The sequence below is a fragment of the Choloepus didactylus genome, chromosome 2 (genome assembly GCF_015220235.1).
Source record: "Choloepus didactylus isolate mChoDid1 chromosome 2, mChoDid1.pri, whole genome shotgun sequence".
Taxonomy (NCBI): Eukaryota; Metazoa; Chordata; class Mammalia; order Pilosa; family Megalonychidae; genus Choloepus; species Choloepus didactylus.
The window spans coordinates 20,627,422-20,654,987 of NC_051308.1; the positions used below are offsets into that span (position 1 = coordinate 20,627,422).

Consider the following 27,566-nt stretch of genomic DNA (forward strand, 5'->3'; position numbering starts at 1 on the left):
AGGGGACAGAAATCTTGGGGGTTTGGGGAACCATCTATAGAATTCTGCCTACTACAACAATGATCAAAATTTTGCCAATCTTTGGTAACCAGGTTTTATGACTAGAATAAAGCACCAGAAGTTTTGCGCTTTAAATATAAATTGTCCCCTTCCAAGAATTCACACTGGCAAGCTATATATTTAAAGCCCATATACTTACATCAACATTGATGGTGCTGTTTCACAGATGGATTTATGTACAAATTCCCTTCTGTACAACTGCTGTTCTGAGCACCCCATCCTACCTCCACTCTTTTCAAGTCAGATGCCAAGGGCCCAGCATAGGTAGCATTGCCCACTGCTGGCAGGTTAGGACAGACCAGTGGTCTCACTCCAGGCCAGTGTTAGGAAAGCATCTTTGTTCCTTTTGGAGATAAGGAGGGGGGAAGAAAAGAACTGAATCAGGAAACTGTTTCTATTGCCTGCAGTTGAAACACATTTCTTAAAAATGAAAACAATGTCAAAAAGAGTGGTCTGGAATCCATAATATAATTACATTTTAAAATCAATTATAAGTCCATAAGTCTTTTGTGGACTGGCTTGGGAAACTAACTGTCCCTTGTAACATCAGGGGTTATAAATCTCTGGGTTGTATAGGTTTGCAGATTATTAAATGGCTGTCTGTCTTTCCACTGTGAATCAGCAACTTTGGCATTACATCTGTTCATTCATAAAAGACAGAGGAAGATTTTTCTTTTTAACACAAATTTATTTTCTGTACTCACAACTTATACAACTGTAAACTCAAGGAGACACTTGCATAAATCCAAGGGGATAGTTAATAAGCACCTTCAATGGTTTCCACAGTTTAAGAATTTTCCATTTTAAAAATTTTAGAATGAATCTATTAAAATGAAGAAAACAGTTAAAAATGATACAAAGTCATGACAAACATTTGATATAAGGGCTTGATATGGAATGATAAATACACAAAGAAAGTGAAACTGATCTATGGGATTGGGCTATATAAAAGAGCCACGTTTCCGAAATTTTGTGATTCTTGGGGTATATTTGCCTCTCAAAACAAACTCCAATTTTTCAAGGAAAGACTACTGATTCAGGTTCCAATGTGCTGCCTCTGCAAGGAGAAGGTGAGGACAGTGGCAGGAGGGGGTTCAGGTTAGTGGGGCTGAGTGTACTGGGGTTTGAAGAGAAGGGGAAGGCTCCCTTCCCCAAAGGGAAAACCAGGCAAATTCTTCTAAGTGCTTTATTATAATGTTCTTTGGCAAATGTACCATTTTCCCTTTGGAGTTAAAGGTTTTTCTTATTGCTGTCGTCAAATCCTCTCTCCCATCCCTTCCTCGTGGTTTTTCCATTCCTGCTCTTGATCAACCTCTTGGTGATACTTCTCATTGAGTCTTCTCTACTCCCCTAACCCATATTTTACTGATTCAAATCCCTTATTCTCAGCTTTGGATCCAAAATATCTATTTCTTTATGACTCTGGGAAGCAGCTTATAATAAGATAACATTTAGTTACTCGTGTCATCAGGAGATGTTTTCTAACCAAATTGGAGAAACATAAACATGGAATGAGGCAATGATTCCTTTAATTATATCATTGAGCAATACAATGTCTGAACCATTAGCAATTCGGTCCTACTGGACTGAGGACACAGCATCCCCCAGCTTTGTGTCCTTGGATGACAACATAACCAGCAAGGGCCACGGATAGAAGGAGAAACAAAGAAGCAAGTTCACTGACTGTAAATTGGCTCTCGGGAGTAGAGGCCAGAGGTGAGGGACTGGGGTGGGTCATTCACCTGATACCAGCCCCAGCTCGTACTTCAGCTGGGTCTCCACAAAGTGGCTGGACATTGGTGCCAGTACTGGGGCTGTGTTACCCAACAGACCAGATGTTGCAATCCAGGTGCTCTGGGTGGAGAGGAGTAATCTGGCAATCTTTGGTGTAATTTAAGGCACATAACAGGAATCCCCTATCCTCAATCATCTGACTCAACACCTTGAAATTCCTACCACTGGACATGTCTCTGACTTAAGGCCAGACAACTAAAAGCCACTGATGAAATGCCAATATCTTATCCAAGAGGGGCTGCCCACGATCAGTCACCAAGTACCCATATATCTCTTGGACGGGGGGGGTTTGATCAAAATGCAGGGCATGCTCACTATAATGGGAGCCTTTGGTAGGAAGAAGGTGATAAAGAGCTGGGGAGTAATAAGCTGGGAGTATAAAAAGGAAAATCAGAGCACCAAGAGAATAAGTGTGGGAGGTCTAACTCCCTCCTTTACTCACAACTTCACCTAAGGGGCCCTAGCTAGTGTGTTGAGGGGATGACAGGGTGGTGGGTATCTCCGAGTAAGGCTGAGCTCATAAGGCCACAAGGGAAGAGGCAACTCAGGCCTACAGAGGTTCTGTTCACCACTGTGGTGATAAAGATGGGAAAAGTTCCCAGGGAAATGTGACAGGGCACACACTCCTCACTCAGGGTGGTATAAGCTTCTCTGAGCATTGGGGCCAGGGGAGTTTTCTGTCTTCATGAAAGGTAGAGGCTGTCCCATTACAGAAGCCCAGGGTGTGTGTTTTGGGGGGTGGTGAGGAAAAAGTTGTTGGGGCCCAGGCTGGGCTGGCCCTGGGCCTGGTGGCCACTCAGCCAGAGAACAGTTTTCAGTCTGGACCTTTCAAGTAGGGCGTTGCTGTGAAATACTTGGAGAGGGAATAAGGCACTCCTGTCTTCATTTCCGCTCAATACAGTCAACTCCTAGGGTGTTGTCAGGGCATCGGCAGGTCCTGCCCCCTGGGGTGGCCAAGCAGAGGTGGGTGCAGCCGCCATTGTTCACTGAGCAGTAGTTGTGGCCTGAAAAAGGCAGAAATTGGTTCAACAGTCTGTTCTCTGACCTGACACAACAGCCATCTGAGACAGTAGCCTTCTCATTAACACCCTTTTTCAGTTTCCATGAGGCCAAGCTTGTGAGAGCTCCAAGGGAACAGCAAACACTGTACTAGGCACTTAGCTAAGCTATCTACTCTCCTTTTCCTTATCATTAAACCAAAGAGACAAAAACACTGAATCCTGAGGGGGTTATGCAGATTTACCATCAAATTTATTAAACAGACCTCAGGGAGCACTCTCCAGTTCTGATTACAATCTGAAGTTGGAATTTTTAAGAGTTCAAAGCACAAAATATAAAGCACTCTCTATTCTGGGTTCACACCTGACTGGGAAGAAGGGGGAAGTCAAGAAAGAAAGTGGGTTAGGAGAGAAGCCTTGAAAGGCAACAGAACCTAGACCCTCAAGCCAGGCTGCTTAGACTCAGCCCCTACTCTGCCAGTCTGAGCTGTGTGACTTTGGGCAAGTTCCTTAACCAATTGGTGCTTTGTTTTCCCTATTTATAAAATGGGGATAATAACAGTACTAATAGTATTACTTCATAAGTTTGTTCTGAGGATTAAATGGATTCATGAATACAAAACACTTAGGACTCTGAGTTTAGACATGTGATGTGCCTAGCTCACAGTAAATGCTATATACATGTTGTTCATTATAAATGTTTCTGTTTTTAGGCCATAAGGATGGCATTTTAAAACAGCAAAGACCCTAAGGTTGACGTTCCTATTTGGTACCTGAAGATCCAGCCCAACACTCACTCAATGCTTTTCTGCACCCTTGTCCAGTTCATTTTCCAATGTTTTCTATTTATTTATCAGGCTTCACCCAATAAATAACTACTATCTCTAACAAGTGCTCCATGCTCCTGGAGGCCATACAGGTAGCAGTCAGAGTGTGGGCCCCGAGCCTTAGGGAGCCACCAGCCACCAAGCGGTGAGAATGTAAGTGAGTTACCTTGAGGACAATGAGAAAGGGCAGTGGTGATGCCATATGGTCGGGTCTGTTTGTGGGGGTGGAAGTTATCCATCTCTTGGGAAATAGCAAGATCTACAGCAACCACAGAATTCCTAGAAAGCATCAAAGCGCAAAAGATAAAAACACATCCAACGGCTTGAACTTTTCCCTATGGGGCAGTCCCTTTTGTAGCTTCAGGGATAAACTGAAGAACACAAATGGACATGGTGGCCTTGCCTCCTAGACAGCCCTCCCTCCTCCTGGCACTGGGTCAAGCCTGCGTTTCATTAGCTTTTTAAAAAAGGACAAAGCTCAAATAGCTTTCCCCTCCCACTCTAAATTCCAGGCTAAGAAATCAGCTTTCTGTACAGACACCCCTGGCCAGCTGCCTACTTAGTTCCACTCCTCCTTTTAAAAGAAGGGGCCATTAAGAAAAGGCTGCAAAATGTTTCTGTTAAAGACCAATAATGAAGTGGGTGGGCCATCAAGGCAAGGCACCCATCAGCCAAACAACTCTGGGCCAGCTCCTGGAGGAAAGAAGAGACGTGCTCAGGAAGTCCAAGTTCACAGACTTGAAACTGCCCAGCCAGGAGCATCCCCTTCCTGGTCCCCCTCTAGAAACCTCACCCGCCCTTCTTCCTTCACCTCTTCCCTGTCTACTGACAACCAGAAGTGTGAGGGAACAGGGGACATTTATCTGGAGGGCGAAGGTCAAGCCAAGAGGCTGGATGGGGAGGGCTCCAGCCTGTCAGAGACAGAAGGTGCCAGGCTAGGCCCACCCCGACCCCCACACTGCCGCAGCTGGCGTACGTCTTCCAATCTGTGTAATACAGATTCTTCCCATAGCTCGTGACGGCGAAAGGATACTGAAGCCCTTCAAGAACCTTGCGTCTGCTGGACTGCCCAGGGTTCAGGCATTCGGCCCGATTTGTGCCTGTAGAGGGGAAACAAGCCGTTCATTGTTCATACAAGAAATGGCCCTTTTGTGTTGAAAACAAGAGTAGTGGGGGCAAGGTTGAGAGAAATTCAGTGTTATAATGACAAATCGTAGAGAACACAGGGGACTTGCTATTAAAAATGAGAACTGTTTCTTGATGCTCTCTTGCCCCATTCATTGGTCAACATCCACCTCCTTTCTGCCACCCACTACTGATTCTGAGGGGCAGAGGTGAGCCAGAGCAGAGGATCCAGCTACGTTTTACCCAAACCCAGAGCCACAGGTGATGGCTGGTCCTGCTCTACTCCTCATGTTGCCTTTCTCTTAGTAGGAAGTATGCTACCTTCCAGCTCTTGCTTAGTCCTTCCTCAGTGAAGCCTCTCCAGTCCCTCCCTCCCTGAGTACAGAGCTCCTTAAGAATTGCTAAGCTGCACCACTTGTTTGGCAGCTGTGCCCATCTGTGTGTCAATCCCTGCATTAGGACTGTAACTTAATGCTCATGTTTTCATTCAACCATTCATGCCTTACTCCTTGTCTTCTCCAACTTAGCAGGGACCATGGCTAACAGTCTGTATCCCCCTTGGCACCTAACAGTATCTGGAGCAGAGAGAGTACTCAATCAAAACTTGACAGCTGATTGATGCTCCTTCTCTAATTGAACCAGCCTGCTCACATCTCTAGCCTGAAGGAAGACCCAAAATCTATCAAGGCAGTGGCACAAATCAGGGACTCCAAGTCCTGCCTAAGCTCTTGGGGACAAGAGGAAGCTACAAGAATATAAGTTGGGAAATGCTTAATATATCTCGAAATGACCACAGGCTACGTGCAGTGCCAGTCAGAACAGGGGTTGGCAAACTTTTTCTTAAAGGGCCAGATAGTAAATATTTTAGGTCTTGTGGGCCAAGAGGCAAAATAGAGGAGGATATTAATAGGTACTTATATAATCATTTAAAATAGAACCATTTAAAACTGCAAAAACATTCATAGCTCCTGGGTTGTACAGTAACAGGTGGCAAGGTGGGTTTGGCCCATGGGCTATAATTTGCCAACCTCTGACTTAGAAGATTGTAAACTCTCTCTGGACTTCATCAATCTTGGGGTCTAGGAAAAACAATAAACTTCAGAGCACAGATGTACTAGCTTCTTGTGAAGGGAAGGAAAAAATACATCTTATGCCCTCTTCCTAGTAATGGATATTCTTGATGTACAGCTTGGCTAGCTCACAGTGGGTAACAATTACTGGTTTAACATAAAAAGGGAAAAAGAGCCCTGCTCAAACTCCAGGAGTCAGGCCTTGGGTTTTCCAGCACCTGCATCCACCCAACAGAGCTGAGATGAGAACGCATCAAAGGTCAGCCCGTTGGGCAGGGCCAGGTCATCCTTCACAAGAATCCTTCGGTTTGTGCCATCCATGTAGGAAGTTTCAATTTTGGGGCTATCTCTGTTCCAATCTGTCCAATAAAGGTTTCTGGAGAAGAGAAAGGAGGGCAGAGAGGGAGGGAAATGATAAAGGTGCATGAGAAAAGTTTGCAAAAAGCATTAAAAAAAAAAACCCTATGGTGAAGAAACTAGCAGATAAGAAAACACAGAATGGCTAAAAAGGATATGGAGGTGGTAGGACCTGTTTTCCTTTGCAAAATATGTGGATTTGGTCCCTCACACTAATTTGGTCATTCTATTACTAACCAATTCAGTGTCCTTAAACATCACTGACATAAAAAAAAAAGAAAAACTCAGGGAAATTCTCCACATGCTGCCATCATACAGGCAGGCACAGCAGACCCAGAGGGGTTGGGTGAAGGCAGAGATGCAGATGCGCCAGGGTCTGTGGTCTCAAACAGCATCACAACGTCAAGCAGCAGAGGGACCTGTGTGTCAGGTGCAGAGCCAGTGGAAGGGAAGGGAGGGCAAGTGCTGATGTGCTGACGAAACCCACAGGAGCAGGTCTCCAAGGTGTTTCAAACAGGGCCTGCCTCCAGGAAGGAGTCCCAGGATATGCTCCCAGATACTCTTTTACAGGAGGTACAACTTGGGAGTTGATCCATATTCAACCCATATGAAAAATACCCAATTTCTGAGCTTGAACTTACAAAATCTCTTGGTAAAAGATTTGAAAGTTAAGCATGGTATCAAATCCACATCACCTTAGAGCCCTGATCACAGGGGGCTGCAATAAGTGTTGTGGCATTTCACAATAGATATCTGCAAGTCACCAACTATACCCTGCACTCATTCATTGCAGGAGAACAATGTTGGAATTAGAGCCTAATTTTGAGAATAACCAAAAAAAAGGTAGATGGAAAAAGAATGGATGCACACACATATTTACACAAAGATACCCTCTCATGGAATCCGTAACGATGCCTCTGGGATTCACCAAATCGGACTCAAACAGCACCCGGCGCTGGCTGCCATCCAGCTTTGCAACTTCTATTCGGTCCAGGCGAGAATCCGTCCAGAAGATGTTGCGGCCAAGATGGTCAAGGGCAATGCCTTCTGGGCTTCCAAGATCTAGGACCAAACACAGAACTCCTCCGAATGACTGAAGCAAGATTAGATTTTTCTGATCACTCAGTGTTATTTCACATGACTTCCAATCCTTCCACTTGAGAAACCAAATGGGAAAAATGCTTATTGCTTATAAGGACCACTCAAAATGATAAATTCAAAACCACTCTATCCACTCGGCAGACATCCACTGGGCACCTTGTTGGTACTAGGACTTCGATGATGGTGAGAAGCCATGGTCCCCTGCCCTCAAGGAGCCCCCAGGCGGTCACAATGCAGACGGAGTTTAGGGTTCTATGGGAGCATGGAGGAGGCACTGGACCCAGCCGGGACAATCAGGAAGGGTTCCCGGGTGAGGTGACACCCTGTGAAGCTGGTTCTTTAAGGACCAACAGGGGTCTGTTGGGCATGTAGGTATAAAGGAAGATTGGGGGAGGCGGGGCAAGATGGCAGATTGGTGAGCTGTAAGTTTTAGTTACTCCTCCAGGAAAGTAGGTAAAAATCCAGGAACTGCGTGGACTGGACACCACAGAGCAATCTGTCTTTGGGCATACTTCATACAACACTCATGAAAATGTCGAACTGCTGAGATCAGCGAAATCTAAATCCAATACAGAAAGCTTCAAAGAATTGCAGTTTGGGCACGTCAAGTCAAGAGCAGAACTAAGAGAGCTCTGTGACAAAAGGCAATAATCCAGTGGCTGAGAAAATTCACTAAACACCACAACTTCCCAAGAAAAGGGGGGTGTCTGCTCACAGCCACCATCCTGGTGGACAGGAAACACTCCTGCCCATCGCCAGCCCCATAGCTCAGAGCTGCCCCAGACAACCCAGTGTGACGGAAGTGCTTCAAATAACAGGCACACACCACAAAACTGGGCGTGGACATTAGCCTTCCCTGCAACCTCAGCTGATTGTCCCAGAGTTGGGAAGGTGGAGCAGTGTGAATTAACAAAGCCCCATTCAGCCATCATTTGAGCAGACTGGGAGCCTCCCTACACAGCCCAGCAGCCCAGAACTGCCCTGGGGGGACAGCACTCACCTGTGACATAGCACAGTCATCCCTCAACAGAGGACCCGGGGTGCACAGCCTGGAAGAGGGGCCCACTTGCAAGTCTCAGGAGCCATACGCCAATACCAAGGACTTGTGGGTCAGTGGCAGAGACAAACTGTGGCAGGACTGAACTGAAGGATTAGACTATTGCAGCAGCTTTAAAACTCTAGGATCATCAGGGAGATTTGATTGTTAGGGCCACCCCCCCCCTCCCCGACTGCCCAGAAACACGCCCCACATACAGGGCAGGCAACACCAACTACACACGCAAGCTTGGTACACCAATTGGGCCCCACAAGACTCACTCCCCCACTCACCAAAAAGGCTAAGCAGGGGAGAACTGGCTTGTGGAGAACAGGTGGCTCGTGGACGCCACCTGCTGGCTAGTTAGAGAAAGTGTACTCCACGAAGCTGTAGATCTGAAAAATTAGAGATAAGGACTTCAATAGGTCTACAAACCCTAAAAGAACCCTATCAAGTTCAGCAAATGCCACGAGGCCAAAAACAACAGAAAATTATAAAGCATATGAAAAAACCAGACGATATGGATAACCCAAGCCCAAGCACCCAAATCAAAAGACCAGAAGAGACACAGCACCTAGAGCAGCTACTCAAAGAACTAAAGATGAACAATGAGACCATAGTACGGGATATGAAGGAAATCAAGAAGACTCTAGAAGAGCATAAAGAAGACATTGCAAGACTAAATAAAAAAATGGATGATCTTCTGGAAATTAAAGAAACTGTTGACCAAATTAAAAAGATTCTGGACACTCATAGTACAAGACTAGAGGAAGCTGAACAACGAATCAGTGACCTGGAAGATGACAGAATGGAAAATGAAAGCATAAAAGAAAGAATGGGGAAAAAAATTGAAAAAATCGAAATGGACCTCAGGGATATGATAGATAATATGAAACGTCCAAATATAAGACTCATTGGTGTCCCAGAAGGGGAAGAAAAGGGTAAAGGTCTAGGAAGAGTATTCAAAGAAATTGTTGGGGAAAACTTCCCAAATCTTCTAAACAACATAAATACACAAATCATAAATGCTCAGCGAACCCCAAATAGAATAAATCCAAATAAACCCACTCCGAGACATATAGTGATCACACTGTCAAACACAGAAGAGAAGGAGCAAGTTCTGAAAGCAGCAAGAGAAAAGCAATTCACCACATAGAAAGGAAACAGCATAAGACTAAGTAGTGACTACTCAGCAGCCACCATGGAGGCAAGAAGGCAGTGGCACGATATATTTAAAATTCTGAGTGAGAAAAATTTCCAGCCAAGAATACTTTATCCAGCAAAGCTCTCCTTCAAATTTGAGGGAGAGCTTAAATTTTTCACAGACAAACAAATGCTGAGAGAATTTGCTAACAAGAGACCTGCCCTACTGGAGATACTAAAGGGAGCCCTACAGACAGAGAAACAAAGACAGGACAGAGAGACTTGGAGAAAGGTTCAGTACTAAAGAGATTCGGTATGGGTACAATAAAGGATATTAATAGAGAGAGGGAAAAATATGGCAAACATAAACCAAAGGATAAGATGGCCGATTCAAGAAATGCCTTCACGGTTTTAACGCTGAATGTAAATGGATTAAACTCCCCAATTAAAAGATATAGATTCGCAGAATGGATCAAAAAAAATGAACCATCAATATGTTGCATACAAGAGACTCATCTTAGACACAGGGACACAAAGAAACTGAAAGTGAAAGGATGGAAAAAAATATTTCATGCAAGCTACAGCCAAAAGAAAGCAGGTGTAGCAACATTAATCTCAGATAAAATAGACTTCAAATGCAGGGATGTTTTGAGAGACAAAGAAGGCCACTACATACTAATAAAAGGGGCAATTCAGCAAGAAGAAATAACAATCATAAATGTCTACGCACCCAATCAAGGTGCCACAAAATACATGAGAGAAACACTGGCAAAACTAAAGGAAGCAATTGATGTTTCCACAATAATTGTGGGAGACTTCAACACATCACTCTCTCCTATAGATAGATCAACCAGACAGAAGACCAATAAGGAAATTGAAAACCTAAACAATCTGATAAATGAATTAGATTTAACAGACATATACAGGACATTACATCCCAAATCACCAGGATACACATACTTTTCTAGTGCTCATGGAACTTTCTCCAGAATAGATCATATGCTGGGACATAAAACAAGCCTCAATAAATTTAAAAAGATTGAAATTATTCAAAGCACATTCTCTGACCACAATGGAATACAATTAGAAGTCAATAACCATCAGAGACTTAGAAAATTCACAAATACCTGGAGGTTAAACAACACACTCCTAAACAATCAGTGGGTTAAAGAAGAAATAGCAAGAGAAATTGCTAAATGTATAGAGACGAATGAAAATGAGAACACAACATACCAAAACCATGGGATGCAGCAAAAGCAGTGCTAAGGGGGAAATTTATAGCACTAAATGCATATATTAAAAAGGAAGAAAGAGCCAAAATCAAAGACCTAATGGATCAACTGAAGAAGCTAGAAAATGAACAGCAAACCAATCCTAAACCAAGTAGAAGAAAACAAATAACAAGGATTAAAGCAGAAATAAATGACATAGAGAACAAAAAAACAATAGAGAGGATAAATATCACCAAAAGTTGGTTCTTTGAGAAGATCAACAAGATTGACAAGCCCCTCGCTAGACTGACAAAATCAAAAGAGAGAAGACCCATATAAACAAAATAATGAATGAAAAAGGTGACATAACTGCAGATCCTGAAGAAATTAAAAAAATTATAAGAGGATATTATGAACAACTGTATGGCAACAAACTGGACAATGTAGAAGAAATGGACAATTTCCTGGAAACATATGAACAACCTAGACTGACCAGAGAAGAAATAGAAGACCTCAACCAACCCATCACAAGCAAAGAGATCCAATCAGTCATCAAAAATCTTCCCACAAATAAATGCCCAGGGCCAGATGGCTTCACAGGGGAATTCTACCAAACTTTCCAGAAAGAACTGACACCAATCTTACTCAAACTCTTTCAAAACATTGAAAAAAATGGAACACTACCTAACTCATTTTATGAAGCTAACATCAATCTAATACCAAAACCAGGCAAAGATGCTACAAAAAAGGAAAACTACCGGCCAATCTCCCTAATGAATATAGATGCAAAAATCCTCAACAAAATACTTGCAAATCGAATCCAAAGACACATTAAAAAAATCATACACTATGACCAAGTGGGGTTCATTCCAGGCATGCAAGGATGGTTCAACATAAGAAAAACAATCAATGTATTACAACACATTAAAAACTCGAAAGGGAAAAATCAATTGATCATCTCAATAGATGCTGAAAAAGCATTTGACAAAATCCAACATCCCTTTTTGATAAAAACACTTCAGAAGGTAGGAATTGAAGGAAACTTCCTCAACATGATAAAGAGCATATATGAAAAACCCACAGCCAGCATAGTACTCAATGGTGAGAGACTGAAAGCCTTCCCTCTAAGATCAGGAACAAGACAAGGATGCCCACTGTCACCACTGTTATTCAACATTGTGCTGGAAGTACTAGCCAGGGCAATCCGGCAAGACAACGAAATAAAAGGCATCCAAATTGGAAAAGAAGAAGTAAAACTGTCATTGTTTGCAGATGATATGATCTTATATCTAGAAAACCCTGAGAAATCAACGATACACCTACTAGAGCTAATAAACAAATTCAGCAAAGTAGCGGGATACAAGATTAATGCACATAAGTCAGTAATGTTTCTATATGCTAGAAATGAACAAACTGAAGAGACACTCAAGAAAAAGATACCATTTTCAATAGCAACTAAAAAAATCAAGTACCTAGGAATAAACTTAACCAAAGATGTAAAAGACCTATACAAAGAAAACTACATAACTCTACTAAAAGAAATAGAAGGGGACCTTAAAAGATGGAAAAATATTCCATGTTCATGGATAGGAAGGCTAAATGTCATTAAGATGTCAATTCTACCCAAACTCATCTACAGATTCAATGCAATCCCAATCAAAATTCCAACAACCTACTTTGCAGACTTGGAAAAGCTAGTTATCAAATTTATTTGGAAAGGGAAGATGCCTCGAATTGCTAAAGACACTCTAAAAAAGAAAAACAAAGTGGGAGGACTTACACTCCCTGACTTTGAAGCTTATTATAAAGCCACAGTTGCCAAAACAGCATGGTACTGGCACAAAGATAGACATATAGATCAATGGAATCGAATTGAGAATTCGGAGATAGACCCTCAGATCTATGGCCGACTGATCTTTGATAAGGCCCCCAAAGTCACTGAACTGAGCCGTAATGGTCTTTTCAACAAATGGGGCTGGGAGAGTTGGATATCCATATCCAAAAGAATGAAAGAGGACCCCTACCTCACCCCCTACACAAAAATTAACTCAAAATGGACCAAAGATCTCAATATAAAAGAAAGTACCATAAAAGTCCTAGAAGATAATGTAGGAAAACATCTTCAAGACCTTGTATTAGGCGGCCACTTCCTAGACTTTACACCCAAAGCACAAGCAACAAAAGAGAAAATAGATAAATGGGAACTCCTCAAGCGTAGAAGTTTCTGCACCTCAAAGGAATTTCTCAAAAAGGTAAAGAGGCAGCCAACTCAATGGGAAAAAATTTTTGGAAACCATGTATCTGACAAAAGACTGATATCTTGCATATACAAAGAAATCCTACAACTCAATGACAATAGTACAGACAGCCCAATTATAAAATGGGCAAAAGACATGAAAAGACAGTTCTCTGAAGAGGAAATACAAATGGCCAAGAAACACATGAAAAAATGTTCAGCTTCACTAGCTATTAGAGAGATGCAAATTAAGACCACAATGAGATACCATCTAACACCGGTTAGAATGGCTGTCATTAAACAAACAGGAAACTACAAATGCTGGAGGGGATGTGGAGAAACTGGAACTCTTATTCATTGTTGGTGGGACTGTATAATGGTTCAGCCACTCTGGAAGTCAGTCTGGCAGTTCCTTAGAAAACTAGATATAGAGCTACCATTCGATCCAGCGATTGCACGTCTCGGTATATACCCGGAAGATCGGAAAGCAGTGACACAAACAGATATCTGCACGCCAATGTTCATAGCAGCATTATTCACAATTGCCAAGAGATGGAAACAACCCAAATGTCCTTCAACAGATGAGTGGATAAATAAAATGTGGTATATACACACGATGGAATACTACGCGGCAGTAAGAAGGAACGATCTGGTGAAACATATGACAACATGGATGAACCTTGAAGACATAATGCTGAGCGAAATAAGCCAGGCACAAAAAGAGAAATATTATATGCTACCACTAATGTGAACTTTGAAAAATGTAAAACAAATGGTTTATAATGTAGAATGTAGGGGAACTAGCAGTAGAGAGCAATTAAGGAAGGGGGAACAATAATCCAAGAAGAACAGATAAGCTATTTAACGTTCTGGGGATGCCCAGGAATGACTATGGTCTGTTAATTTCTGATGGATATAGTAGGAACAAGTTCACAGAAATGTTGCTATATTATGTAACTTTCTTGGGGTAAAGTAGGAACATGTTGGAAGTTAAGCAGTTATCTTAGGTTAGTTGTCTTTTTCTTACTCCGTTGTTATGGTCTCTTTGAAATGTTCTTTTGTTGTATGTTTGTTTTCTTTTTAACTTTTTTTTTAATACAGTTGATTTAAAAAAGAGGGGAAAGTTAAAAAAAAAAAGAAAAGAAAGAAAAACAAGGAAAAAAAAAAGATGTAGTGCCCCCTTGAGGAGCCTGTGGAGAATGCAGGGGTATTCGCCTACCCCACCTCCATGGTTGCTAACATGACCACAGACATAGGGGACTGGTGGTTTGATGGGTTGAGCCCTCTACCATAAGTTTTACCCTTGGGAAGACGGTTGCTGCAAAGGAGAGGCTAGGCCTCCCTATATTTGTGCCTAAGAGTCTCCTCCTGAATGCCTCTTTGTTGCTCAGATGTGGTCCTCTCTCTCTGGCTAAGCCAACTTGAAAGGTGAAATCACTGCCCTCCCCACTACGTGGGATCAGACACCCAGGGGAGTGAATCTCCCTGGCAACGTGGAATATGACTCCCGGGGAGGAATGTAGACCCGGCATCGTGGGACGGAGAACATCTTCTTGACCAAAAGGGGGATGTGAAAGGAAATGAAATAAGCTTCAGTGGCAGAGAGAATCCAAAAGGAGCCGAGAGGTCACTCTGGTGGGCACTCTTACGCACCCTTTAGACAACCCTTTTTAGGTTCTAAAGAATTGGGGTAGCTGGTGGTGGATACCTGAAACTATCAAACTACAACCCAGAACCCATGAATCTCGAAGACAGTTGTATAAAAATGTAGCTTATGAGGGGTGACAATGGGATTGGGAAAGCCATAAGGACCAAACTCCACTTTGTCTAGTTTATGGATGGATGTGTAGAAAAGTAGGGGAAGGAAACAAACAGACAAAGGTACCCAGTGTTCTTTTTTACTTCAATTGCTCTTTTTCACTCTAATTATTATTTTTGTTATTTTTGTGTGTGTGCTAATGAAGGTGTCAGGGATTGATTTAGGTGATGAATGTACAACTATGTAATGGTACTGTAAACAATCGAAAGTACAATTTGTTTTGTATGACTGCGTGGTGTGTGAATATATCTCAATAAAATGATGATAAAAAAAAAAAAAAAAAGGAAGATTGGACATGGCTTGAAGTGAAACGTAGGCAGTTTTCTTTCTGTGGCTGGAGACCACGAGGGTGGGGGAGTCACCAGAGATGAAGCTACGACACCATGTTGATAAGCTTAGAGCTCATCTCACAGGTAAGGGGGAGGAATTGAAGATTTTAAGATGGGGAATGGCACAGATAGTTTACCTGATTCATAAATGATTGAAAAGAAAACTAAGGTCACTTTAGAGAAATACAAATCCAAGAAATCATAATTCAGCTGTTATTACTTTTATAAGGAGTAGAAAGAAGGAGTGTCAGTCATTGCAAACAATAGTCCCAGCAACCTTTACTAGGTTAGAAGCAGCTTATTTTCAAGCCAGGGATTGTTACTGGGTAAGCTGACTGCAATATAAACTTTCAGATGTGCAAGAGTGCAATGGTTCCCTGAATACAAATAAAAATGAATTAAGATTCACAATTTGGGTTTTACTGGTGTCCCTTCTGATTCTTTCCTCTCTACTGCTTAGAGAATTGAAAGTCATTTAGTGTAGTTAGAGTATAAGCAGGGAGAGGGAAAGAGGCCAAGAATGAAGCTATCCTACCCAAGGGATCTCTGGGGGCGTGAGGAAATCATCGCAACACTGTGTTCGTTTGTCAATATATATAAGCAACTCAGACCTCGGCTCCCCAAGGGCTGGTCTTCACTGGATCCCTAATGGGACCCTGGCCATGGATACTGGAAATGTCAAAGCCCCCCTAAAGCACCCCTCCTGGAGGAAGTTTATTAAGAATTAGAAACAGTTGCTGAGCAAGGTCTTTATTATTCAAATCAAAAGTAGAGATTTATGTAGTATTAAAATATTCCCCATGCCTCTAGAGGCAAAGGGGTGGAGAGTCTGGCCTCCAAAGGCTCCTTCCAGCTTTCAGAATCTCTGTAGTAAAACCAGAATAAATAATTCTGGGGTATATTTGGAATGAGCATAACCTGTGTGTGACACGGAATAATCGGAACACACACACACACACACTCCCCACGTATGCACGCACACACACTCACACCCACACCCACCCACACAAATACACCCACACACCCATGCGCACTGGCACACACAAATAAATACACAAAGAAAAGAGGAGGAGAGGTGGTTCAGATGAGAATATCTTTTTAAGACACTCAAAGGAACCCTGGAGGGAACTCTACCTCATGTTGTCTTGTTAAAAGCAAACCTGGCCTGGATTTCAATCCCAAGAACAACCAAGTTCCCTCCTCTCCAACCAGAAAATATTTCTTTATGGGATAGATTTCCAAAGGAGAGGCATGGCAAATCTCATGCTTTCTGTGCAGTCAGAGGAAGAAATGTAGACCGGCAAGGCAATATATTCTATATTGCTTATGCCCAAAGGAAACAAACTATGATACTTATTAAAAATATTTGGTTGGAAGATTTAACTCAAGGAAAGAAAGAGAAACCCAGGATTCAGGCAATGAAATGAGGAAGAAAAGAAAAAGAAAAGATACCTACTCTACTTTTTCTCACTAGTGAAGCACCAACCTGTACCATGATGAGCATTTAAATGGAAGTTTCTTTCTCTCTCTCTCTCTTTTTAAAAAAATATTCTGGTGAACTTTCTTCTACAAAATTCACATTTAGGTTTAATTCTTTGTTTTGGCAGTAAGCAAGCTTTTGCTTGGAATGTTTCTTGCTGTGCTTAAAGCTTTCTTGGATGATTATTAGCTCCAAAAGCAACAGGAAATAGCAAACGGTGACCTACTCCCCTCTTCTGTTGGGTTTTGAAATTAAAATGTAGATAACAGAAACAACATTTTTTAACAGAGAGGTAAAATGCAAAATTGCATTTTTAAACTTTTGCTTATTAAACCAAAGCATCAAAACTAGTACAAGGTATTTAAATAGCACAGTGGTTTCCAGAAAAGGATTCAGAGTCTATAGCCAAAGCCAGACATATTTAATTCAACCTCAGCTTGAGGCTTGCTGCATCATCTCTTGTAAAGCCAAGGAAGGAAAAAAAAATGCCTCAAGAGCTATTCCAAAGGCTCAGAGACCCTTCCTGAATATCAACTGTGAGGGAAACATTAAACTGGAAACTGGAAAAGCCACACTCAGCTCCAAGTATAAGGAAATACAAAATGAGGCTTGTATGTTTTAAAGACGTATCTTTGATTTGAATATTTGCTAAGAAAGCAATTTGTTTTTACACCACAAATATCAATATGAAAATGTCTTCTAAGCAAAAATATTCCCAAATCAGCTGATGTGTCATTTATTTAAACAACATGTAATGCCTGACCTTTTCAGCGTAAGATTTTTATGGGTATTTGGGTTTTGTAATGATGTTTAAACTAGATAAAACATACTCACAGACAGTAGTCTTGATTTGCTGACTCTAGGCATTAAAATAATGCATATAGTCCTTTGCTTAAATTGGTATCCTTAAGTTAAGGGACTGAGGTTTAAATGTTGGAGGGTGAGTGGTACCAAAGTGTCATGCATTTCGTCATCAGCAATGCCACAAAAATTGAGACTGCCTCTACAGTCTGATTTACTGTACTCTTTCGGTGTAAGCAATCTGAGCAAATGCTGGGGGTTGGGGGTGAAGCAGAGAAGAAGAGTAAAAACTCCCAACAATGTTACAGGTTGAAATGATAACCCTTGAACGTGAAAATCGTCTTGAGAATAGATTCACCTGTCACAGTCAATATTTGCCAACATGCTTGTGACCCTCCCAACCTTATAATTTATCTGTATGTTGCCTTTGGGAAAATCCTAACAGAGCACACCATGCAGCCCACACTGAAAACCTATTTCCAGGTCATCAACCGGAGGGAAATGCAAATCAAAACTGGATGATGAACTTGGCCTCTATTTTTCATTGAAACTGATTACATATGTGTTCAGAGAAATGCATTGGCACTTACCCTGTTTTAATTTTATTATCCTTAGGCGAGCAACAAATCTCAGCTAAGGTGTAAATGATGAATCCTTGGAAGACTCTTCAGAGGAGATAGGAAACCGTGATCTTGAGGCAGAGGACCAGGCCCTTCTCAAACCACCACACCCTATAAACAACCACCTGCTCCACCCCTCCATGTTATTCCAAGAGCCACTTTGGCTGCTAGAAGCAAAATCAACAAAGAAAGACTAACATTTGCTTTCCCACCTTGTTTGACGATGGTGGTTGGCTCCCCACCATGCAGACTGGCTCTCCCAATGGAAGGTCCAATAATGTCGGTCCAGTAAACCATCTTGTCCACACAGTCAAAGGCAAGTCCAACGATAATTTTATCCTGTACATGAACACCAATGGTGAAAATGGTTCCCTCACAAGCATCTGAGTAACTAAAAGTAAAAAATAACACCCAAGTCATCCCCCCATCTCACCCTATTTTTCATTTAGTTTTTGACCCCATTTTTCTACTGAGCCATCCATACACTGGATAAAAGGAGTGTGATCCACAGGGTTTTCACAATCACACTGTCACCCCTTGTAAGCTACATTGTTATACAATCATCTTCAAAAGTCAAGGCTACTGGGTTGGAGTTTGGTAGTTTCAGGTGTTTACCTCTAGCTATTCAAATACATTAAAACCTAAAAAGGGTTGTCTATATAGTGCGTAAGAGTGCCCACCAGAGTGACCTCTCAACTCCATTTGGAATCTCTTAGCCACTGAAACTTTATTTCATTTCATTTCGCATCCCCCTTTTGATCAAGATTTACATCCCTGGGAATCAGATTCCATGTAAGGGGGGAGGGCAGTGAGTTCACCCACCAAGTTGCATTAGCTAGAGAGACAGGACCACACCTGAGCAACAAAGAAGTACTCAGGGGGAGACTCTTAGCCACAATTATAAGCAGGTTTAGCCTCTCCTTTGCAGTAATGAGCTTCATAAGGGCAAGCCCCAAGATAGAGGGCTCGGCAAACCACCAGTCCTCAATGTTTGTAAGAACATCAGCAACAATCCAGGTTTACACACTGACTTTTACAAAAGGGAAATAAAAAAGACCAGAGAACATAAAGTTGAGTAATTATTTTGCATTTGATTTTAGTTTAACAACAAATCTACCGGACCATGTTCCTGTTTGAATAGCCATTGGGAGTTAACTACTGTGAATAAACAAATCTCTCCTTAGAAAAGGCAAATGAATTATTTGCCACTAATTCATTTAACAAGTGTTTGTTAGGTGCTCATCATGGATGGCAAACCACAGTGATATTCAGACAAGGCTCAAATAGGGAGAACACCAAGTAACTCAAATTACCCAAGGGAATTTGTCTTTATTACCCCCACATCAATATGTAATATATCAGGTGGTGCCGAGTGCTATGATAAACAATAAAACAGGACAAGGAGATGGAGAGATTGCTGTTCAGATAGGGTGTCTGGGAAAGGCCTCTCTAAGAGGTGATGTTTCAGCGGCAGTTTGAGTGAAGTAAGGCACTGACATGTAAGTGTCTCAGGTGAGAGAACTCAGGCAGCAGGAGCAGCAGGTGCACAGACCCTGAGCTGGTACTGGGCTTGGCGTGGCTGAGGTGCAGCCAGGTGGCCAGTGAGCTGAAACTGCTGGGTGAGGGGCCGGGTGGTAAGAAGTGGGGTCGGGGAGGGAGCCAGAGGCCAGATTCTGAAAGTTTTGAGAACCATGGAAAAGAGGTTTTATTATGAGTGGAAAAGGAACCCATGCAGGAGTCTGAGTGTGGGGTTTTGGGGTGGGGAAGACATGAATTTGATCAAGGCTGCTTTATAAGAGTCTTTTTTTTTTCTTTAACAAAATGCTTTTGAAAATCACTTTTATTTTGTTTTGTTTGTTTTTTTCTCTTATGTTTCCTCCATGGTCTAAAAGAATGGGGTATGGCAGCATGTGACATCTGTGATCTGGAGATCAGTATTTTACCTGAAATTTTAAACAAGGCTCTGCCACTGCCACCGAAGAATAAGGATTTCTGCCAAACTTTCGGTTATGAGAAACAGATCACCCCTGCTCCCTTCTCTTTCAGTCTTTAGGGAACCCCGGCTGCCCCAGGTTCACTATTCTGACAACTCTGATCCAAATCCTGGCATCTAGAAGCTCCACAGGCCTGATGCTTTGTTTTCTTGGCATGGGGTTAGGATCACAGATTAAAAGAAAATGGATTTCAGAAGTGTCCAACTTCTAGGAAATGGATAAATTACCTATCTCACAAAATGCTTCCTTGAAGCGTTTAAATGCCTCTAAGCCCCAGAGTGTCACTGCCTCTGGGCAGCTGTGAGGACCTGAACTCAGTGAAGAGAAGATGAGCCACTTCACTTCAGAAGGGACGGAAAGATGCACCCAGTGGAGATGCAAGTCAAGTGAAGCCCCTGCCCAAGGGGTCGTTTACAAAAGTGTCCCTGAAGGACTTTTTGCTCTCTTATGCCCAGGAGCCCACCGGCCACTAAGGAAGCACAGTGGGCCCCGTCTAGAGTTGGACAGCCAGGGTCCACGGATGGAGCACGGGGTTCCTGTTCTGACTGCACCCAGCTTGTTTCTCCAGCTCATCTGAGGCAGGAGTTGTCACAAGCTACCATCATCCAGCACTCACCGGGGCATGAAGTAAGGCCTTGGCTTCAGTCTTCCTCATAATATTTCCCTCCAGGGGAAGGCGCTCAATCTTTCCAGTCTGGGCAAAGAGTAAGTGGGTCCCGGGTGGCAAGGGGATCACGGCGGTAGGAACTGAAGGTCCGTGGTGAATCGGGGGAGCCACTGTACTCAGACCTAGGCGGCAGGAGATGCCAGTGAGCAAGGCCTGTGTGCAGCAGGAATGCATAGATGCATGAATGTGGGTGTGTGCACACACATGTGCACACCTCCCATACCCTCAATGCATGTGCACACCCCCCCACGGGTATATGCACACACATAACCCGAGCATATGCACACATGCATGCACACACCCACACATGTACCCACTCACACACACATGCTCACAACCTGCGGGTCACACCGTCTTCATGGCACCACAAACTTCACAGCCACAGAATACCCATTTAATATCTAAAAGTATCAGGAAGATCTCAGTCCATTGAAGGGCATTTGTGAAGAAGATAATACACTGCATGAGTTTAACATTAAAGGTAAAGTTAAAAAAAAATGGCTTAGCATCCTCTACATAGAAATAGCTTAGATATTCACGCACAGCTTTCAACGCTAGGGCCAGAGCAGTGAATCCAAACAACAGCGGCAACAATGATGATGATGAGAGCCCTGAAATCCCTGCCCACAGGGAGCTCACATTCCAGCAGAAAGCGGATGAGCTTTTTAATGCTAGAGGAGAATATCAGAATGAAATTGCCGTACATACCTGATCCCATGGGGATGGGGAGAGTCTCAAACCTGACAAGCAGGAATGAGGCCCCATTCTGGGCTTTCAAGAACAAACTAATGGCCAGGGGCTAATTCTCACTCAGCTTTGACCTCGCCTTCCTCACTCCCTGGTTCTTCCCACAAGAGAAAGTCCCAGGAGGGGACAGGCAGCACATGGTACAGGGTAAAGAGCACTGAAAACATGTCAGGAAACCTGGGCTCTCGACTTGGCCCTGCCAATCACTTGCAGTTGGTCTCTACCATCCCTGAGATGTCCCAGCAGTGAACATTCCCAGGCCAGGTTTCCTGGTGTGGAGCGCTCACCTGGGGAGCCCAGAGCACAAATATCCCCTCTGCTATCAGTTACAGTATCAGCATAGCAGACCCAGTGGGTATTCACACAAAACACATTTTTGCATGGGAAAGGAAGAGAGGAAGTTCAAGATTTCAGGTCAGGCAGAAAGTACCAAGTGCGCCTTCAATGAAGAAACCACAATGCCTCTGGTGGGCCCCAGGAGTTCCAGTCCCCAAAGCCGGCTCAGCACCAGCCCAAGCCCAACACTCCTGTCTGACTTACAGGGGGGCCTCATCCCGGGCCTGGTCCTGGTACCCTCGACCTCACGGCCGTCCTGGTCCACGCACCAGCAGTAGCCGGTGCTGCCATGGCACTGGGTGGGCATGTAGTGTCCGTGCTCGTCACACTCAGGGACAAACAGCCCAGGGGGCCTGGGCCGCTGCGGGTCTGCAGCACCTGCCGCCCCGAGGATGTGCTCCCGCTCGTGCTGGCATCTGGTTTTCTCCACCTCTATAAAGAGACAAGCAAGAGAAGAGACCGTCAGCTTTGCTATCCATTCATGTTGAGTGGTCACGGGCTACACCTACCTTTGGGGACCAAGGATAGACAGCAGCTGGCTCACTGCTGGCTTTTTATTAATTTTAATTTTTAAAATTTAAAACATCATTCTTATTGAATGGATTTAATTGTCAAGAAGATTCTATTTACATCTTCTTTCCTCTCCTACACAATTGTTCTTTTTTTACCCTTTTAAAAACTGAGGTGAAATTCACGTAACATAGAATTAACCATTTTAAAGTGAACAAAGAGTGGTGTCTAGTACATTCACAATATTGGGCAACCACCAACTCTATGTAGTTCCAAAACATTTTCAGCACCCCAAAAGGCAACTCCATATCCATTAAGCAGTTGCTCCCCAGTCCCCTTCCTTCCAGCTCTTGGCAACAATCGATCTGCATTATGTCTCTACAGATTTGTCCATTCTGGATATTTCATGTAAGTGAAGCACACAATGGGTGACCTTTTTGTATCTGGCTTCTTTCACTTAGCATAATGTTATCAAGGTTCATCCATGTTGTACCATGTATCAGAACTTCATTCCTTTTTATGAATATACCACCATTTGTTTATCTATTCATCCATTGATGGCTTTTGTTTTAAGGAACTTTCCCAACATTTACCCACCAATCATTATAGCATTGAGAGGAAGGAGAATACACACGTCTAAGAAGTTTGACAAACTCCAAACAGGATAATCCCAAATAGGCCCACACTGTGGCATATTATAATCAAACTGACAAATGTCAAGATAGAGAATTGGAAAGCTGCAAGAGAGAAGCAATGTGTCACATACAAGGGAGCCTTAATAAGACTAAGTGCTGATTTCTCATCAGAAACCATGGAGGCAAGAAGGCAGTGGCATCATATATTTAAAGTGCTGGAAGCAAAAAATTGTCAACTAAGAATTCTATATCTGGCAAAACTGTCTTTTAAAAATGAGGGAGAGATTAAGACATTCCCAGATAAACAAAAGCCAAGGGAGTTTGTCATTATCAGACTGGTCCTACAAGACATGCTAAAGAGAGCTCTGCAGGTAGAAGGGAAAGGACACTGCGATATGTGATTCTGGATGGGATTTATCAAGGAAGGAGAAAAGGCTCAAAAGGATATTATTCGGACATATGAAAAAATAGGAATGTAGAAGGTTAAGTTTTAATATCAATATTAAGTTTCTTGAACTTAATAGCTGTACTTAAGGTGGTTACATAAGTGAATATCCTTGTTCTTAGGAAATGTACATGGAAGTATTAAGTGTTCAAGCAGCATGGTATGTACAACCTACAGTCAAGTGCTCGGAACATAGATTGATAGACAGATAGTAGAATGATACTTCAAATGTGGGAAAATTGTAAATACTATCCTGTAAGTTTGAAAGTATTTCAAAATAAAAAGTTACCAAAAAAAAACACAAAAAACCTAAGCAAGATGGGGATAACAGAGACAAGGAAAGCAAAGGTCAGATAAAGGTGGAAGAGGGGGAGACAGCCAGAAAGTCTCAAAAGCAAGTTGAAAAAATTTTAAACACTTTACCAAAGAACAGAGAAACTCTGTGAAGTTAAAAAAGCTATTTGAGCCAAGGTTTCTTCTAAAAGTTCTGAAAAACTAAATTCGCATAGAAATGAGAAGCAGAAAGACTGGAGGTCAAATCTCACACAAAGTTACTGTCAGAAAAAGGAGAATAAAGAGTAGAATAATCACACTACAGACAATGAAAACTTGCCAGAAAGACATGCTGACAGAACAGATCAAAACCAAAACCTTATATTTGGAAATAAGCAAAAACATACAGAAGAAAATCATGTAAGACATTAAGGGAAAGGCTTAATCAAAAATTGAAAAACTCATAAATGACGTGACAGAATTCAGGAAAGAAATAGAAATAAAAGAAAAAATCATTTCACAAATAAAGACTAAACTAGAAGGAACACAAAAGTGAACTACAACAGATCATGCTTTAAGAGAACCAGAACATGGAAATGAGGAAAATGTTTAAAACAAAAAAGAAATGAGACAAAATGTATTTGAGAGAAAGGGACAAAAACTGAAGCTAGGCAAGGAAGATTCAACATGTAAAATAGGAGTCCTTAAAGAAATAAACCAAATCAAGGAAAGAAAAACACTAAAAATTATAATTATGAAAACTATTCTGAAATTAAAAAAAAAAAAAGATTTGAAACCACCAACTGAAAAAGCATACTAGTAAAATAATTCTTGTAATAATTTCTAGTGAAAGTATTGGACTTCAAAGAGAAAGAAAAAAATTCTTTGAGCACCTAGGTAAAAAGGGGAGACATATCTTCAGATACTTCTTTCCACTGGGATTTTTGATAGTCATGCTCTATGTCAGTTGAATATTCAAGATATTCAAGGAAATAAAATGTGATCCAAGGAATATTGTTTCTATGGGCCCTTCCTTAGAAATCTATCAGAGAACAAACTTCCAACAATCAAATAACTGGAGAGACACTGAGCTAAGGGCTAGTAGCAACAATAAATATAAGTTACTTGTTGAACTAAGACTAAATGAGGGTTTAAGTAGAGAGTATAGTATGTAATGGTTATATGTTCAGGCAATGTAGATATACTATAACTATAAAAACTTGGGCAGGGGAAGGATGTGGAAAGCACATGCACAAAATAGTTTTAAACTGTTCTCAGAATTAGTGTTATTATTCTGAGACTATTGTGTGTGTAATGGGGAATAAAGCAAATAAGTAATTATGGAATATTGTCATTCCTGTCCTCTGAGCCCTTGAGAACCAGGATTCTCAGCACAGAAGAAAAGAGATATGGATGTAATTTAGAAGAGTAAGGAAAAATCCTGTAGTTGTGAATTTGAATTGGAAATATTAATATGAACTCACAGGGCAGTCCTAGCTCTGTCTAAGCATCCCTCATACTTAGACAGTGGTCGTGCAACACTGTTTCCCATTCTTGGAGAAATGCCTGGTCCCACTCTGAGGGCAGGAAATATACAATGTGAGCCTAGAACATCTTGTCATGCCAAAGAGCAAGGAAGCCATTGAAGATCAGGGTCAGGTCAAATAGACCAGGAGCCACCTGGAAGAAGTTCCCATGGGTCAAAGATAGGATATATATAGATACAGATATAGATATAATAATTATAACCAGTGATATCCGTGAGTTTGTAATGATGTTAAGAAACTAAAAACTAATTAGTCACCTTCAGTGGTTAATAAGGAATCAGTTTGTTTTCTTGACAACTAGTAAATAAAGGGAAAGATCCAAGCATTTATCCTGCCTTTCCTATAGGAAACGTATCACCAGGCAACAAAAGAACAGATGAGGGGAAGCATGTCTTTATAAAAGTATTCCAACTAATAAAACTGAAAAAAAAAAACCATAATAAAATCAGACTATCATCATTTTGCCATTCCATAGAAATGAATGGACCTAGGCAATGAACATCAATTCCAACTAATAAATGAGGGAGAAATGATAGAATATCACCATTTACCAATCCCTGGAAATTAACAGATATAGGCAATAATCATCAATGGCTCCAAACATCAGGAAAAAAATGAGGCAACCAGACATCAATGCTCTTGATGAAAGATCATAATACCACCTGTTATCTTGCAGGAAGGTTTGAACCTGAGTCTCATCAAGCTGCCAGATTAAAGGCAACAAGAGAACAAAGGAGCATGCTGCACTGCACCGTAAGTGTGCCCCCAGCAAATTCCAGACCATGAGAAACTCCACAGCTCAAGTCTTGGGTGACTCAACAGATAAACTGCAAAGAAAAGAAAGGAAGAGGGGAGTGTAGATAGAAATATCAGCAGGACTAAACCTATAGTGTCTAGGAAAGCAGACGTGTGATAAACTATAAAGAAACACAAGGAAGTGATTATTATAAAAGTCCGGTTAATGGCTATTTCAGGGGAGAGAAATTGGCTATGATTGGGACAGAGCACAAGGAGGGGCTTCTGAGGCTACCGATAAAGTCCTATTTCCTTAACCTGTGTTGTGGTTACAAGGGTGTTCGCCTTAGAACACAAACTATACACTTGTTTTACGTGAGTTTTTGTATTTATGTTTTATTTTACAAGACAAAGGAAAAAAGAGAGAACAGGAGAAAAGGAAACGGAAGCAACAACTCTAGACAACTCTCGTGAGGAGTAAAACCATTAAGGGGAGCAGAGAAATACAACAGCAGTGAGAGAGGCGCGCAGGGACAACGGAAGGTTGTATTTTTGTTTGTTTGCCTTTTAAAAGGGAAATATCACAGCTGCTTTGTAATATTTGGAATTATCCAGAAGATCCAGAAAGGATGACCCTGCAAGATGGGGGTGATGACTGCAGGAATGGCAATTCAATCTCAGAAAAACAACAATCTGTTAAATCAATGTTGCTTGAAATTTCGATTCATAAGTTTGTATTTAATTTGTAAATTTGGCTTGATTTTATAGTCATAAAAGAAGTTAACTAGCTTTAGCTATAATAAAAATAAAACAACACTGGAGGCCTTAAGCATGTTTTTCTTTTAAAAAGGGTCTACATATTACTCAATTTTGAGAAAAACTGCTCTGGAAATTTTTAAATAAAGTGTTCAAGAAAACTTCTTTTCTTTTCCTTTTTTTAAACTAAGTAGTCATTCAGGCCTTATGTTCCTTATTTATAAAACAGAGAAGATGAATGAGAGCATTCTAGAACCCTTCCAGCTCTAACTGGGAAATTCAAGTTTTCCCACATTGGGTTTGCTTGAAACAAAGCGCAAACTATAATGCAAAAAACAGAAGCATAACAAACAGAAGCCTAACACACTCAATCATTCTCAATTTTCTTTCTGTTAAGTTGTATTATCCTTAAAGTATTTTCATCTTCCCTTATAGCCCTACTTTCTGAACTCTTTAATTATCTTTCTTTCTAAAGAGGTGCAGTGCAGAACTAGATGGTGAGTGTAACCAGTGCCAAGTGTAAAGAGAAGTCATCAAATGTCTTGGAGCTTGGCATTTGCCCTTAAGGACCAGGCTTTACATCTCTAGCCCAGGACTTTTTATACCCCTCTTTGATTTCCTAATACACTCCCCCAAAGTACAAAATCTAGCCAGTTATACTCCCTCAGAAGTTTTCCAGGCAAGATCAGTGGCTGGGGGTGGGGAGGCGGGCAGCCAAGAGGACCTCTGATGATCTTCACCTCCTGGTATTCTCACATATATGTGGTTCCCTCTCACTGCAAAAGGAGTGGTCTACGAGTAATAGCATACCACCAAAGTATACAACAGTGTGTGCCTTCTAAGATGTGGCTCCCATCTTGGGCTTGCTCTGGAGGAAGCCAGCTGCCAAGTCTGGAAGACACTTAGGCAGTTCT

The 27,566-nt window shown here is 41.8% G+C and overlaps 1 protein-coding gene across 1 annotated transcript in view; it reads right to left on the reverse strand.

The window, feature by feature from the left end:
* Nucleotides 1–727: 727 nt before the first annotated feature.
* The window catches only part of NID1 (nidogen 1), an 82,248-nt gene continuing 55,409 nt past the window's right edge, over nucleotides 728–27,566 (reverse strand). The window contains exons 13-20 of the mRNA XM_037821626.1: nucleotides 21,956–22,183; nucleotides 20,618–20,790; nucleotides 18,220–18,346; nucleotides 7,122–7,293; nucleotides 6,093–6,250; nucleotides 4,656–4,779; nucleotides 3,846–3,958; nucleotides 728–2,858 (exon numbers count right to left, since the gene is read on the reverse strand). Of these exons, the coding sequence (XP_037677554.1) occupies nucleotides 2,737–2,858; nucleotides 3,846–3,958; nucleotides 4,656–4,779; nucleotides 6,093–6,250; nucleotides 7,122–7,293; nucleotides 18,220–18,346; nucleotides 20,618–20,790; nucleotides 21,956–22,183 (1,217 nt within the window). The 3' untranslated portion in view covers nucleotides 728–2,736. The remainder of the gene's footprint in view (nucleotides 2,859–3,845; nucleotides 3,959–4,655; nucleotides 4,780–6,092; nucleotides 6,251–7,121; nucleotides 7,294–18,219; nucleotides 18,347–20,617; nucleotides 20,791–21,955; nucleotides 22,184–27,566) is intronic.